This window comes from Trichosurus vulpecula, chromosome 6 (genome assembly GCF_011100635.1).
Source record: "Trichosurus vulpecula isolate mTriVul1 chromosome 6, mTriVul1.pri, whole genome shotgun sequence".
Taxonomy (NCBI): Eukaryota; Metazoa; Chordata; class Mammalia; order Diprotodontia; family Phalangeridae; genus Trichosurus; species Trichosurus vulpecula.
In genome coordinates, this window is record NC_050578.1 from 243,004,898 (window position 1) to 243,020,507 (window position 15,610).

General features: G+C 36.6%; 1 protein-coding gene across 1 annotated transcript in view; it reads left to right on the forward strand.

Annotated features, from left to right (window-relative positions):
- ELP4 (elongator acetyltransferase complex subunit 4) overlaps nt 1–15,610 on the forward strand; it is a 245,612-nt gene that overhangs the window by 36,957 nt on the left and 193,045 nt on the right. Inside the window, exons 4-5 of the mRNA XM_036764094.1 lie at nt 6,266–6,397; nt 14,954–15,096. Of these exons, the coding sequence (XP_036619989.1) occupies nt 6,266–6,397; nt 14,954–15,096 (275 nt within the window). The remainder of the gene's footprint in view (nt 1–6,265; nt 6,398–14,953; nt 15,097–15,610) is intronic.

Here is a 15,610-nt window from a genome sequence, read left to right on the forward strand (position 1 = left end):
GTAGTAGCAGAAGAGGCTGGGAAGGCAGAACTTTTCAACCAATTATGGACTTCAGGCTCAGGATTTAATTTAATAGTGTAGATATTACCATTTGAGTACATGTTTGACAGCCATTCAGGGCCTTTCAGGGGGTGTGTAAAATTTTCAGAGATCTACTTTAAGAAAATTAATTTCGTGATGATGGGTAGGAGAGATTAAAAGAATGAGAACTAGAGGTAAAGGAATCCACTTTTGTTGTTGTTCAATCATGTCTTAATCTTAATGACCCCATTTGGGGTTTTCTTGGCAAAGATACTGGAATGGTTTTCTATTTCCTTCCTCCAGCTCATTTTACAGATGAGGAACTGAGGCAAACAGGGTTAAGTGACTTGCCCAGAGTCACACAGCTAGTAAATATAGGAGGCTAGAGTTGAACTCAGGTCTTCCTGACTCTAGGCCCGGTGCTATATCCATTGTGCCACCAAGCTGCCCCAACTAGGGGATTGTTGAAATAGTCTAGGTAAAGATATGAGAGCTTCAATGAGGGTGATGGAAGCAAGAAAGAAAAAGAAATGTATGTTTTAATTACATTTTACAGGATTTGCAAACAATTTCATGTAAAGGCCAAAGGTTACACTGGAATCATCTGACTAATTCAAGCCTGAGTTAACTGAAATCCTGGTAGCATTAATAGCATGGAGAAGCTAGGTGAAGGAAGTAGTTTGGAGGGGAAAATTAAAAATTCAGTTTTGATCATGTTAGGTAGGTATCTGGTAAACTAGAATTTAAGAAAGGTTAGGGGTTTCTCATAGTTCTAGGCACATACTAGTAAATCCTTGTTGACCAACTGACTAAAGAGATAATTTGTGAAGTCTCTGCATAAAGTTGGGAATATTCATCTAAATATGAAGCAAAAAAATACAATTAATTTTGTTTCCACAAACTTTAAAAAAAATTATAGTTCCTAAAAGTTCATTTTAGACCGTGTACATACTAGTTTTTTAATACTGCTAGGAGCTCACATGTGTTTTCCCTGGGTTTTTATTGTGCCAAGGAGGTGGTATGGTGAAATAAAAGTTACTTGAAAAAATATCTAAACCAAGCCAGAACTAAGTCCTCCTCTGATTCCTCCTCATGGCGTGGGTATGACCTTCCGTTTTTGAAGAGTACACCAATGACATGTAAACACTGGCAGATCCTGCAGTATTGGAAAAACTTCCAAGTACAGTCTCAGCAACAGACCATATTGTCAGAAGTATCCTGACTTCTTGGTGATGAACTCTTGGATCATCACCCATTAACAAGAACCACCACAACAAATGCTATCATAAAACAAACCAAAACCAGCACTGAATGATTGTGTACGACACCCTGGACATAACTCTGACCATTAGTATTTAAGAACATTGTTTTCAGTAGCTATCATCAAACCAAATGGAAAACTTTCAAAATGTAGAAGTATGATTGAAGAGAAGAAAACCGTTGGCCTATCTGCTTATAGAGTTACCTCAAATATTATTTTAGTGGTTTTATATCCTAATCCTTTTATTTGGTAATAACAAGCATTTATTTTGTCCATACCTGCAGCAGTCCTTAGAACATTAAATATGAAAGAGAAATAGCAAGACAGCAAACTGCCCCAGTGCTATTTCTATCAGAAATCTATCAAAAAATATTAGAAAAATGAAATAATAATGAACAACCTGTGTTATGTTGTGTGCCACAGAACAGCCCTGTGGGGTAGATAAATGTTGAGGTATCTAAAGACAGAAATAATGAAAAAACCATCACCAAAGGATTCTTAATGGCATTTACTTTAGGATTAAAAAGGGAAAACACAACAAAGCAAAAAAGTTATGTTGGATTTAGGAAGAGATCTGTTCATATTAAAGATGACTGGTATTAAATAAGCCATCCTCGACTGGGTTTTATTTTCATGATCCTAGAGTTACATCTGTAAAGGACCTGAAGGAAGTCTAGTCCAATTCCCTCATTTCAGAGTAGAGAGAACTGAAGTGAGGGAGAAGTGATTGCCCAGGCCCCATGGGCAATAGCGGGGCTGAGATTTGAACAGGGAGCCCTGTGCTGGCTCTGTCCCTCTGTCAGGGATGAGCAGATTCTGTTTGAATTCAGTTTGAATGGCTGGTTCAGTTTGGTCCAGAGCCTGTTTTGTTTTATGTTTTCCTTTGTGCCTAGGCTACCCTGTTATTTGTCATTCCCTTTGTTTCCCACTGAGGATCTTGGTGCTCAGATGACAAAAGCCAAGGCCATCTTCCTTGAGACAGGAAGAATAGGTGTCGTTTTTATATTTAGTCAGATAATTATCACAGGATGAATCCCGTTGTTCCATTCCCTAGGCATCTTGATTTCCAAAGAGTAATATTACTCCACTTCCGTAAGCTCCTTGTTTTTCAGTATGTTTTGAAGTAGAAAAATGTACCAGCTAGGATTAGTATAGTCTCATTTCCCTGTGATGTGATTTTTTTTAGAATATTCTCACACGTGCATATGTGCATGTGAATACACACATGCACCTTCCACTTGGGAGGACAGCCTCCTGTGCAGTTAAAAAAAGTTTTATTAATGTCTTTCCTAGGCACCTTAAAGTCTAAAATGTATTATCTTGTAATAATGTTGCCTTCTGGAAATATTTGAGATGACACATTTGTTAAGTGATGATACTGCAATTTGACAGTTGTGGTTTGAGTTTTGAAAACCCCTGAACAATGGCCAGCTTAATGAGTTAGAGGAATTCAAAGGCAGGATTTACCATCTCTTCCTAAACAGTGGTTTGTGAGTAGATTTCATTTCCATTGTGTTTTCGAGATTAGCAAAGATAACACATGCCATAAAGTATTTCAGGTATTACCTGAAAGTCTCCCAACTGAGAATAACAGTTTAAAGTGTGGATGTTTTTCATATCACACTAGTTTGTGAAAATTTAATGTAATTTCTTCCTTCTGTTCACTGTCTTATTTCAGTGATCTTATATTTAAATATTAGCATTCTCTTTTTGTGATATTGAGGCCTCATTTGGAGACAAGGGATGGGTTCTGTCCAGTGTAAGTATTATAGGCAGTAGGGCCATCTAGGTTTAAGGTAGTATTTTGAGCAATTTTTTTTTTCCTTATAAGACAGTCAACTCTCTAACTTCTTTATTGATGCCAGAAGACATCATGCATGCAGAAATAGTATAGGTGAGCATTATAAACTGAGGGAAAAGCCTGTTTTAGTATCTCAGAGACAAAAGAAGATACATTTATCAAGAATTCCATGAGGTGGTAGGTTAGTAATTCCCCGTTATTTCCCATCAGTGTTAGGAAGGGGTAGATTAAAGGCCATTATAAGAGTTCCCTCAAAAAAATAAAAAATAAAAAACAGAACACTGAGAGAACTTTACCATCTATGTCATTGGTTGCTCATTCACCTGTCACATTTCTACCAACTAGAAGCGAGGGGCTAGGAGGGAGGTGTCTTAGAAAATGTCACAGTTCAAAAAACAGTGCCAGGATAGAACTATCTATGGCTGAATCTTTCCTGCCATGAAGAAGGTTATGGATAGAACCTGGAAGGAGCCAGCCTATGCTGATTTGCCACTATCTTCTATAAAATTAATGTTAAGGAGCTTTATAGTTATTGGTTGGGCAAAAGTAACATACTTTGTACATTTTGTAACCTAATAATACAACTTAGTGGGAATTATGATATGGCTTCACCTATCAAATTCCTATTAGGTGGAATGGAAAGACAAAATTATTTTGTGAAAAAAGTCATTATATGAAACTAATTTAAACAAAAAGATTGCAAAAATATTCAGTGGTTTTTCGGGGAAACTATTAATTAAACAAGTTAAATTAGAATGTTTTTTCATATAACAATCGTACCAACCTTGTCAAATCAGAGGAAAATGTAATGTTGGGCTCTGGGGGGTTCTAACCTATTTGAACCTTTCCAACTCTACCTCCAGGTATGCAGCAGAAAGGGCTAATTGTTAAAAAGAAAAACAACACCTATTTCATCCACATTAAATTTAGATTAGTTGATGGTGTTAACATTATATTCTATCAAAGAACTGAAGTACATGGAAGAGTTTTGAAAGTGCAGATTTTCTGCTCTTATGAATAAGGTTTCTTAAATTTTTAAATTAAGAAAAAGTTTTAATTTGTTGGAAAAGGTTGAGTAATTTCATCCTGTTCTCTTAGTATGTTATCTGACATTAATGAGAATTACAGTCATATTAAGAAAAGGTTTCATTTAAGAATGATTATAGGGTCTTCTCCTTAATCACAAATGACCTACCTAATAGAGCAAAATATCTAATTTACCATGAGATATTTGTAAAGAGTAAGTAACAGTCAAATAAAAACTTGAGCATGGTAAAGGAGGAAGCCCTAAATCTTTTTTCTAAAAGCCAAAATGTATAGTTGAATTCCCTTTTTTGTTGAGTGAATAGTGAATTTTGTCACAAGCATGTACCAATAACTATGAGATTATAAAGCCTTCTAGTAATCTAAATTGACATCTTGACAAAATAGAATTTGTATCTTATAAATAATTAATTAAATTTTAAAAAATCGTTAAAATGCATTATCCTGAATAGCAGATATGATAATTATATTTATTTTTGAGAATCTTTAAATTTTATGTTCATCAAAAAAAGAAGTTATTCCATGTCTTGTATCATGTATATATTTTGCTCAAATGCCTGAACCAAAAATATTTTATGGGTCGGAATTTTTTTAAAAAAAAATATAGCTTAGTAACTTCTATCATTTACTTTATATAGAGTTAATGTACTTTGAGGTCACTTGAAGTGAATCAGTACCTGCAGAGGGTAATTTATTTGCTATCTAATGTAAGTATGAAATGGGCAACTTTGGAAACAAAAATACTGATATACAACATGACTGTACATCTACTACATCACCAAGTTATACTTGCTGATGTTGAATTGCTTGACTTCTTAGGGAGGGTGGGTGGGAAGGGAAGAGGGGAGAGAATTTGGAACTCAAAGTTTTAAAAACAGATGTTCAAAAACAAAAAAAAATGTTTCTGCATGCAACTAGAAAATAAGATACACAGACAATGGGGCATAGAAATTTATCTTGCCCTACAAGAAAGGAAGGGAAAAGGGGATGGGAGGGGAGTGGGGTGACAGAGGGGAGCGCTGACTGGGGAACAGGGCAACCAGAATATACGCCATCTTGGAGTGGGTGGGAGGGTAGAAATGGGGAGAAAATTTGTAATTCAAACTCTTGTGAAAATCAATGCTGAAAACTAAATATGTTAAATAAATTTAAAAAGAAAAAAAAATAAACCAAGACTATGACAGTATTTTCCTTCTTCTGTGGAATTTACTGTACTCTACCCATTGCATCATTTGTCCCATACCCTTTCTTGAGAGTATCGTGTAGAACATTCTCTGCTGGTGGTGTAGTGGATGGAGGACCTGGCTTGAGGTCAGGTTCAAATGCAGCCTCAGATGGTTAGTAGCTGAATGAACCTAGGCAAGTTACTTAACCTTTATTTCTTCAGTTTCCTCAGCTGTAAACTAGGGATAACAATAGCACCTACTTCCTGGGGTTGCTGTGAGGAACAAATGAGATAATCATGATAAAGTGCTCATGCTCAGCACAGTGCCTGACAGGCGGTAGACACTATATGGACGTTAGCTCTTATTGCTGTTGCTTTTGTTTTTATTAATATTATTATTAGTAGTAGTAATTCAGAAGGCAAAGTGTCACTCCTTCCCCTCATCCACCCCCCCCAATAAAAGGGTACCTTGAATAGAAATTGGATTTTTTTGTGATGTTGAGGATTTTAGATTTTATTTTCATTGTGGCTATTTCACCTTGTTAGTTCAATGAAGTACACCATTTGGCTCTTAGAATTACAAACCAGTAAACAGATTATACACATGCTTTATTTTTACCTCATGGCAAATGTTAGCTCTAATTAGAAATAATATGTAAATTGTAATTCTAAGCTTTGATTAAAACCTATAAATAAAAAAGCCGTATCTGCCTCTCGGAATAGTAGCAAAGTTGTAAATATCTGAAGTATAAGTAAGAATATCTGGAGTGATCTAAAAAGCATTCATTTGCCTTAAGCCCTTGTTAGTTGGGAAATTAATTTGAATCATTCTGTATTTCAGAATTATATGTGTTGGCATAGCTTTGTGTTTTTGTTTGTTGGGGCAACAATTTTTAGTTCTTTGGAAAATCCTAGTGATAATCATAATTTTTAATAACATATTCTCTAATAACATGTTATTCTTCTTTATTAGGAACTCCCTGAACCATTACATGATGATAAGTATAGAAAAGAACTTGATGGAATAAGTAGTCATAAATCACAAGGAGAGCCAGATACTTCCATGAAGATAGCCTGGCGTTATCAAAACTTACCCAAAATGGAGGTAAATAAACATATGTATAAAATTTTCCTATACCTATACAAATTTATTCACTTATTTAAATTCATTTTATTTATTGTTTAAATGAATGAACATTTACTTGTGGTGATGTATTATTTAAGAAGTTAGAGAAGTCTGCAATTTATTTTAGAAATACTTTCATCCAGAATAATTAGAATAAGAAGTTTTGTTGCTTTGAACAGTAAAATATTCTTTATGTAGAAGATACAGATATCCTTGGATATTCCTTCCTCAAGGCTTCCAAATAGCTAAAGCATTACAAGTAATATGAATTTAATAAATGTTTGCTGAATTCATTCAAAGAATAAATAAATTATAAATGCAAAGAGTAAATAGTCATTCGTGTTCTCTCAGAGTTACCATAAGAAAAACTTTGGAAAATACAAGGCAGGTGAATGAATGTATGAATGAATGAGAAGGCATTTATTAAGTACTTCCTATGGTGCAGAGCAATGAGCTAAGTCAGAGATCCTTAACCTTTATTGTGTCATGCACTCCTTTGGCATCCTGGTAAAGCCTGTGGACCCTAATAATTGGCCAGCTGTATCCTATGAGCATCATTAGATAGGACGACTGATCATGTGTGATCTAACAGCAGGTCTAGTGACCACATTTATTTCTAAGTAGTGATGTGCTTAAGAAATATGCTGTGATGTCTGCAACAACTATTGTGTGATATGAAAACATGTGATTTCTATTACTGTCATGGTTGCTAATAATACTACTATGCGTTATTACCTACATTCATAATTGAAGGAATTGCCAGATTTTAGTTAGAGGCTAATGAAAATAGAGTGTTTTTTCCTTTCACATTTATGGACCCTTTGAAATCTTTCTTAGGACTCCAGACTAATACTTCCTGTACTCAATACTGAGGATATAAATAGCATAGCAGAAAGCCCCTGCTCTCAAGGAGCTCACTTTATAATAGGGTGAAACAGCATATACATAGAAAGGTTCAACCTCAGGGCAGTTAGATGGGCCCAGCGCTCCATATGATAAGACCAGCTGGTCCAGGTGGCCAGTAGTCCCATTTGTTCATAAATACATACATTAATGTACCAACACAACTTCTTCACTATCATCTTGACCAATAAGACTATATTTGTTTCTGATGTTGAATCATTTGACAACACCAAGCATTTTGGTGCTAAAGACTTTGGTGGCAAGAACTTTCTTTTCAGGGTCTGTCAAAGCTATGGCCGCTGAAAAGGGCAAGGTCGCAGAGGTCTGCATCATTTCTGGGGCTTCTTCTTAGGAGGAGAGAGCACAGGGGGAGGGAGAGTCCATGTAGGGCCAGTAGTCTGGAAGGGGGTGCTGGTCATCGGACTCTTGGTTTGCCTCCACCAGGGCTGGGGGGAGGTGGTTTTACTTGGGATTGTTCTTATTGCCTTTCCAAAGTTGAAAAGTTTGCCTTTGTGTGCTAAGAGCAGATCTTTATTACTTCAGAAGAGGCCTGATTCAGCCGACCAGGTACTTCATCCATGTAGGCTGTGGCCCCTCTTCTCCACAGTCTGTGGTTTTCATTAGTTACTGTGACAAAAAAACAAAACAAAACAAAAAATCCCTCCTCCCCTGGTGATGACCTGGCTGGGGAGAAGCCACCCCGAAATTGGCTAGACTAATCCTCTAAAGCAGAAACACAATCCATTGCCAGGCCTGCAGCTAAAGCCTGCCCAGCTTGCTTAGACCAGCCATAGCTAGGTGGCACAGGGCCTAGAGCCTTGGACTTAGGCAGAGTCAGGAAGACTATAATTCAAATCCAGACTCAGATACTTACTAACAGTGGAACCATGGATGAGTCACTCTTTGCCTCAGTTTCCTCAACTATAAAGTGGAGGTAATGACAGCACCCGCCTCGCAGGGTTGTTGTGAGGGTAATATCTGAGCAATATACAGGTGTAAGTAGTTATTGTTGTCATTACTGCATCAGCAAAGCCTTTGAAAAACAAGGGTCACTTCCATGTTCAGGTCACTTCTGCAAGCATCTAGGAAGTACATTTTATGTGTAGAATTGACTTAAAACATGTATGTATTTCCAGGATCCGTCATTTCATCCACATGTATATTCTTTCCTCTGACAAAGATCAAAGCTCTACTCTCATACAATATAGAGACTATAACTACAGCCCCCCTGAGCTGTTGCCCTGGAGGGCAGAGAGCTTCCACCGTTCACAATGTAGTTAGTCCTGGATAGCTCACCAGCATGCCTAATGACCTTCTATCACACCTCCACTCAGATGGTCCAAAGTACCCTTTGCTTCTAACCAGTCTGACAGTAGCAAGGAGTCTACCACCAAGAAAGAGAGCTCCTTCCATGCAGCTGACTCACACTACCACATGTAGGCCTAAGGACTGCCCAGAGAACCACAGAGGTACAGGTTTCTAAGGGCTGGGTGCCCACATGGGAGACAAGATACCTGACTTGAGATGCTAACCATTTCAAAGGCTGCCTCCAGCTTTGGTGACTGGACTAACTTGTTGAACTTAGTCACTAGACTAAATTTGTGAATTGTGAGTGAATTCAGTGAACATTTGTGGTCATGACTATTAAAAAACTTCAGATTGGTATAGTCTGAGCAATTGAAAAGAGTAATCATATTATACAGTACATCATAAATGTGTTTTCAGTGAAAGCTTTCTATGTCAATTTTTTATAGTTTTTATGATGTGCTAATTTTCTGTGTACAAAGATGACTTATTTATCTATCATCAGTACTGGGTTGGGAGGGGGGGAGTTTTTCTGTGAGAGGTAAGGTAGACTATTCATAGACCATTTTACTCTAACTAGTAACACAGAGAAGGGTATAGTCTATGGATCATGGAACAGTAGTTTTCACAATGCAAAATGACCTACATAAACCCATAAAAAAGATTTCATTAGTAATATTCAACAGCTAATGAGGTTTTTTTTTATTATTATTCATCTAAGAATCCTCATTTCATGCCAGTTGGGTGGGATCTCTATGCCTGGCACTGAGAGAAATATAAAGTGTGAGGCTTAGGAACTTTGCTCTCTTCTAGAAGGAATAGACAGAAATAGAGGTTGCCAGAATTAATTCTTTCATGGTCAGTGCACTGGATAGTTGTGAGATTGGGTGTCACATAGGCTCGAAGGTGGGATTTCATCGAGGAAAGGCCATTTGAATTGGGACTCAAAGAATGAGGAGAAATCCAAGAACTAAAGAAAGAGTAATCAAGTTTTTCTAGAGCCTGGAGGAGAGTAATTGGAGATTAAGGGTGGGCACATAGGATAGCAAAAGATTTTGGAGGGCTTCACATGCCAGGCAAAAGAGGTCAAACCTGACTCAGACAGTGGAAAAGCACTAAAGACTTTTGTACTGACGAGAAAGATATTTTTATGGATGAAAAATAGATTGGAGTGGGGAAAAAAGCAAAGGAAGGAAGACTCATTAGGAGACAATTACAGACTGGCTTTTCTAATGGCAGGAGGCATATAAAGGAAATAATTTGATCACAGGGGTTTTTAACCTACAGTCCATGAACTTTTTTTTAAAATGTTTTGATGAACATATTTCAATATAATTGGTTTCTTTTGTAATCCTACATAATTTATTTTATGAATTTAAAAACATTCAAGAAGGGGCCCATAGGTTTTGCCAGACTGTCAAAAAGATATGGGGGTCTCAAACACAAAGAGATTTTGTTTTTGGGATTGGACTTTTTTTTCTTTTTTGGTTCCTTCCCACCGCTTCCTCACATTGGAGGGAGGAGGGGAAGGAGGAAAGAAGGAAAAAAGCAAGGAAGAAGAAGGGAAGAAGGGAGAAAACTTTTCACATGCATAATTATGCAAAATAAATTCTTTCACTGACCATGGCCAAAACCTACATACTAGATCATGCCCTCTAACTGTAGATTCCCCACAGAGTTTTGTCCTGAGCCCTTTTATCACTTCCTTCTATACCACTTGTCTTCTGCTTCTCTTGGTGGTCTTATCAGATCCCATGGTTTTAATTACCATCTCGCAGATCTACCGATCCTTTCCTGACCTCTCTCTTAATCTCCAATCTCACATCTCCAACTGTCTTTCAGACGTCTCAAACTGGATGTCTAATGGACATCTTAAACTCAGCATGTCCAAGATGGAACTCAGTAATTTTTTCCTCAAAACTCCCCTTTTGCTCACTACCCATTTACAGTAGAAGGTAACATCATTCTCCTAGTCCTTCAAGTTTGCAACCTACATGTCATAACCTCGGGGTCTTCCTTATCTCTTCACTCCTTCTTACCCCCCATATCCAATAAGTTGGCAAGGTCTGTCAGTTTCACCTTTGAAATATCTCTAAGACACTCCCTTCTTTAATATGCCCCCTTCTTGCCTTTGGTACTGCTGCCATTCTGGTGCAGACCCTCATCACCTCATCTTGGACTATTGCAATATCCTGTTGCTGAATCTGCCTTCATCAAGGCTCTCACTTCTCCAGTCCATTCTCCACAGTGATTTTCCTAAAGCCCACATCCAACCATGTTATCTCCCTACTCAGTAAACTCTAGTGGCTTCCTATTACTTCCAGGATCAAATACAAAATCCTCTGCTTGATATTCAAAGCCCTTCATCATCTATCCCCCTCCTACGATTTCAGTCTTCTTATGCCTCACTCCATACCATGTACTCTTCATCCAGTAACACTGGCCTCGTGGCCATTCTATCAACAAGACACTGCATTTCTCAGCTTCAGGCATTTTCTCTAGAAGTCTTCCATGCCTGAAAGTCTCCCTCATCATCTCCACTTAACTGGCTTCCCTGACTTCCAGTTTCAACTAAAATCCTATTTTCTGCAGGAAGCCTTTTCCAACCCCTCTTAATTCTAGTATTTTCCTTATTTCAAACATTTCTTATTTGGGGGCATCTAGGTGGCACAGTGGATAGAGCATACCAGGTCTGGAATGAAGGAGACCTCAGTATAAAATCTGGCCTCAGACACAAGCTATACAGCCCTGGGCAAGTCAGTTCACCCTGTTTGCCTCAGTTTCCTCATCTGTAAAATGATCTGGAGAAGGAAATGGCAAACCACCCCAGTATCTTTGCCAAGAAAAGCCCTTGTGGGAAGAATTGGTCATGACCAAATTTTCCCATTTATCCTATTATGCTCGTTTGTTTGCTTGTCTCTCTCCCGTTGGATTGTGAGATCCTTAAGGGCAAAGTTTTTCTTTTGCTATTTTTTGTACCAGAGGTGCAGGGCTTTACACAGTGCCTGGCACATAATAGGCCACTAATGAATCTAGATTGACTGACTGGTAAATGACTCAGTCTGTACCCTGAAGAACCCCTGATCTGGAGTTAAAAGAGACCTTAGAGATCATATCCTTAGAGCCTCCTCATTTTATAGATGAGGAAACTGAGGCCTGGTGTGTTAAAGTGATTTGGCCATGAAGAATTAACATGGATTTATTTTTAAGTAAATAATGATTTATGGAGTTTTTTCATATAGACCTTGATTTGGGCAGGGTTTTGGGTTTTTGTTTTTGTTTTTTGGTAAAATAGCTTAATTGTTCTTGATTACTACTCCTGACAATCTTAGAGGGATTCAGAAATCTGTTTAGATATACATTAATTCATTACCTTAAATTACTTTCATGGGGATGAGTGAGGGGAGCAATCTTTGTTCTTGGATTGTTTCCTATAAAAGATTTGAAGGGTTATAATTGTTTCATACTATCTGATTGTGTATCTGTAAGCCATATTTGTTCATTCCAAACTAATTTTTAATTCTTAACTAAAAATAGTGAGCTAAATGAAACTAAAAGATGTAAAGATTAATTTTTATTTTTCAATGAACTATTTTTATTCTTGGTCAGTAGATAAACTGTCACATGAAATTAATTTTCTGCCATTATTCGTCTCAAAAATGAGTTTTTTGTCTCTTCAGTATTATAATTAGACATACTAATAATTAGTGGTGGCCTAAAAGAATACTTTGTTCACTGATAATTTAGTGCATTTCTTTCTGCACCCGCTCACTCATAGGACTCCAGGAAGCTTCAGTCCACTAATAAATTTATCAAGTCCAACTTAAAAGAAGTGGAAAGTCTCCCTTTCTTTCTCTCTCCATGGCCAGTCTGCTAAAACAGATTATTCATGCTTACTTGATTCAGGTAGGCTTTTGCAAGCTTCCCCACTAGGCCTGGGAATGTGGTACATTGAGGCCTATTCAGAGGCTTCTGACATAGACCAGGCTTTTATTGCATGGTGTTTTATTATAGCCAAATCCTAGTCTCCACCCAGTTTGTTGGCACTCTACTTATTCTTTTGAATCGAGAAAGGTTATCACCTACCTTAATCCCTGCAGCAGCGTGGATTAAGGACACCAATGTGCCCCAGGATTCTCAAAGAGGATCCTGGAAACTTCTTGTTTCTTCTTTTTCGCTGTCTTTACTAAACTCTTTGGGGCCTTAGTGAGGATTTGCATCTGAAATGGGCAACCTGGAGCTTTTCTCAATGAAGACATCAGATCAAAGTTCAGTTAGTCAAGGCCTTTCTAAAACATTAAGGGGGCTCGGACTTATACAAGAAAAAGATGAGCTCTAGCAGAGATTGCAGTAAAAACATTTTGAACTGTAATCCGGATAAAGGATAGATTATAGGCCAAAGAACAGACCCTGTTTAAATTGCTTTCACAACCTTTAGACTAAATAACTTTACACTGTTTTTTATGAAGCTTATATTTTAATGTAAAATGTTATTGTTTGTCAGTGTTTCAATATTAGTTAAATGCCAATATAAAATTGCTTTAGATATCTTTGAAATTAAAGAAAAAATTAAATAAACACTTAGTTGCTGAGTTCAGACCAAGAAATCTGATGCAAAAGATCACATTAACACATTTTCAGTGAAACATTTTAAATAAAGAAACATAAGTATAGCATCAAGGAGGCATGAACATGTCCTTTACTTCATTTAGGAATTAATTTGATTAAGATTGAATATTGGTATAAAATTTAACTTTAATTTTTTTCTGCAGTTTTTTTTTAAATTTGGCATTTTGATTAATTAAAAAATGATTATCTTTGGGCATTTATGTATTGCAAATACTTAATAACAATTATGAAATATTGTTCATTTGTTGGATTTTAATCCAAATGGCTTAAGTTTTAGTCCACAACTCTGATCAAAGACCTATAGTCTGTAAAAGCCTTTTGGCTTCTGGAGTGATTCTCCTCTTTTTGTGTGTGTTTTGCAGTTAGTCTTTTCCATGGAAATCAGGGCAACAGTACATTGCAGGGTTTGACCAAACAAGAAACTCTCACAGTGATCTTTCTAGAATCCTTCAACAATAGGAATGCAGATGATTTTAACCTTAAGTCTGGATCGGTATGCTTTTTAAAAATTTTAAATGACAGGAACCTCCCAGGCTCAATTGGGCCACTCCAAATAATAATCATGCAGTTTCATAATTATGGGCTAGAAACTAGTCTTGTGATTTCATTGATGTAGGAAGCCATCAGTCCAGAACTTCACCTACCATGTGTAGCCTTAGGAGTTACTTAGAGCACTGAGGGGTTAGGGACTTGTCCAAGGTCACATAGACAGGCTGTCTCACAGGTGGGATGTAAGCCCAGACCTTCCTATCCCCTGTGCTACCCCACCTGGTTCTTCTTATAATTTTATAACTGATACTTATTCAGTTAATTGTGATTCATTGAAGTATGGTACAGTCTAAATTAGAGACTGCTAAGTGACAGATTTTAAAATTGTAATTAAGGATCTCTGAATTTGTTGATGGTGTCTAATGTTTAAAGACACTTGTTGCAGCTTAACATCTAAGCTTCTTGGTAGTAGATGTTATTTCATTCTTTGTACTTTTACAAACCAAGTGCCTGGCACATAATAGGTGTTTCATAAATGTTAATTGATTGTTTAATTAGCAAATTAATGTGACTGCTAAGACTTATAAACGAAATCATCCTAAAATGACACAGGAATTGAGAGGATACCAATCAGTTGCATAATGGCTGAACAAGTTGTGGTATATGAATGTGATGGAATACTGTTGTGCTATATGAAATTAGTAAGCTGATTTCAGAAAAATGTGGAAGACTTACATGAACTGATGCTGAGTGAAATGAGCAGAACCAGGAGAACATCGTACACAGTAAAAGCAATATTATGTGGTGATCAGCTATGATTGTCCTAGCTCTTCTGAACAATACAATGATCTAAGACAGTTCCAAATGACTCATGATGGAAAATGCTATCCACATCCAGAAAAAGAACTGATGGAGTCTGAATTCAGATTGAAGTGTACTATTTTCACTTTCTTTTTTGTATGGCTTTTTCCTTTTCTGTTTTTTTCTTTCATAACATGACTGATGTGGAAATATGTTTAACATGATTGTACATGTATAGCCTATATTAAATTGCTTGCCATCTAGGGAGGGTAGGGAGAATGGAGAGGAAGGAGGGAAAAAAATTTGGAACTCAAAATCCTATGAAAAATGAATGTTGAAAATCATCTTTACATGTAATTGGAAAAAAATAAAATACTATTTAAAATGATATGTAGTCTTTCTCGTTAGGCTGGCCCAGGATCATCTTCAAGATTTGGTCACTATTATGATGTGTCAAAAAGGATGCCCCAAGAGATAATTCAGTCAGCAAAAAGGCACAGATTTTTCCTTCCAGAAGAAATTATTACTTCATCTCCTAATATAGAATCCTGGTAAGTTCATAACCTGCATAAGACCTAAGATTTCTAATACTGATATAACAAAGTTTTGCTTTGAAAAGGCCCATAACTTTTAAGTATATATTGCAAAGAGTAAATTGTAACTTTTTACGTTTTATAAGCAATCATGGGTGTGTGTACATTTGGTTGTATTTCATTGTACAATGATTTTTTTCTTCTTCTTTTTCAAGTCTTATCACCTTTATCCCTGCTATTATTTTAATTTTCAACAGTTGAACGTTCTTGATACTAGATATTTATAAGTCCCTGCTGCTCTAATTATCGGTAAATTATGAAATAGCTCTAAATCACTGCCTGTTGGTATGCCATATAAATAAGTACTTAATAATGATAGCTTTCTGATCATGATACCAAATGAAAATAATATAAAATAATACCATATGCTCAATTTTTTTATGAAATGCTTTTTTAAAGATGACAAACAAGCATGCCATGTTATCTGATACCATGTAGCCATTATTAGACTGATACAATGCTGATGTGATGA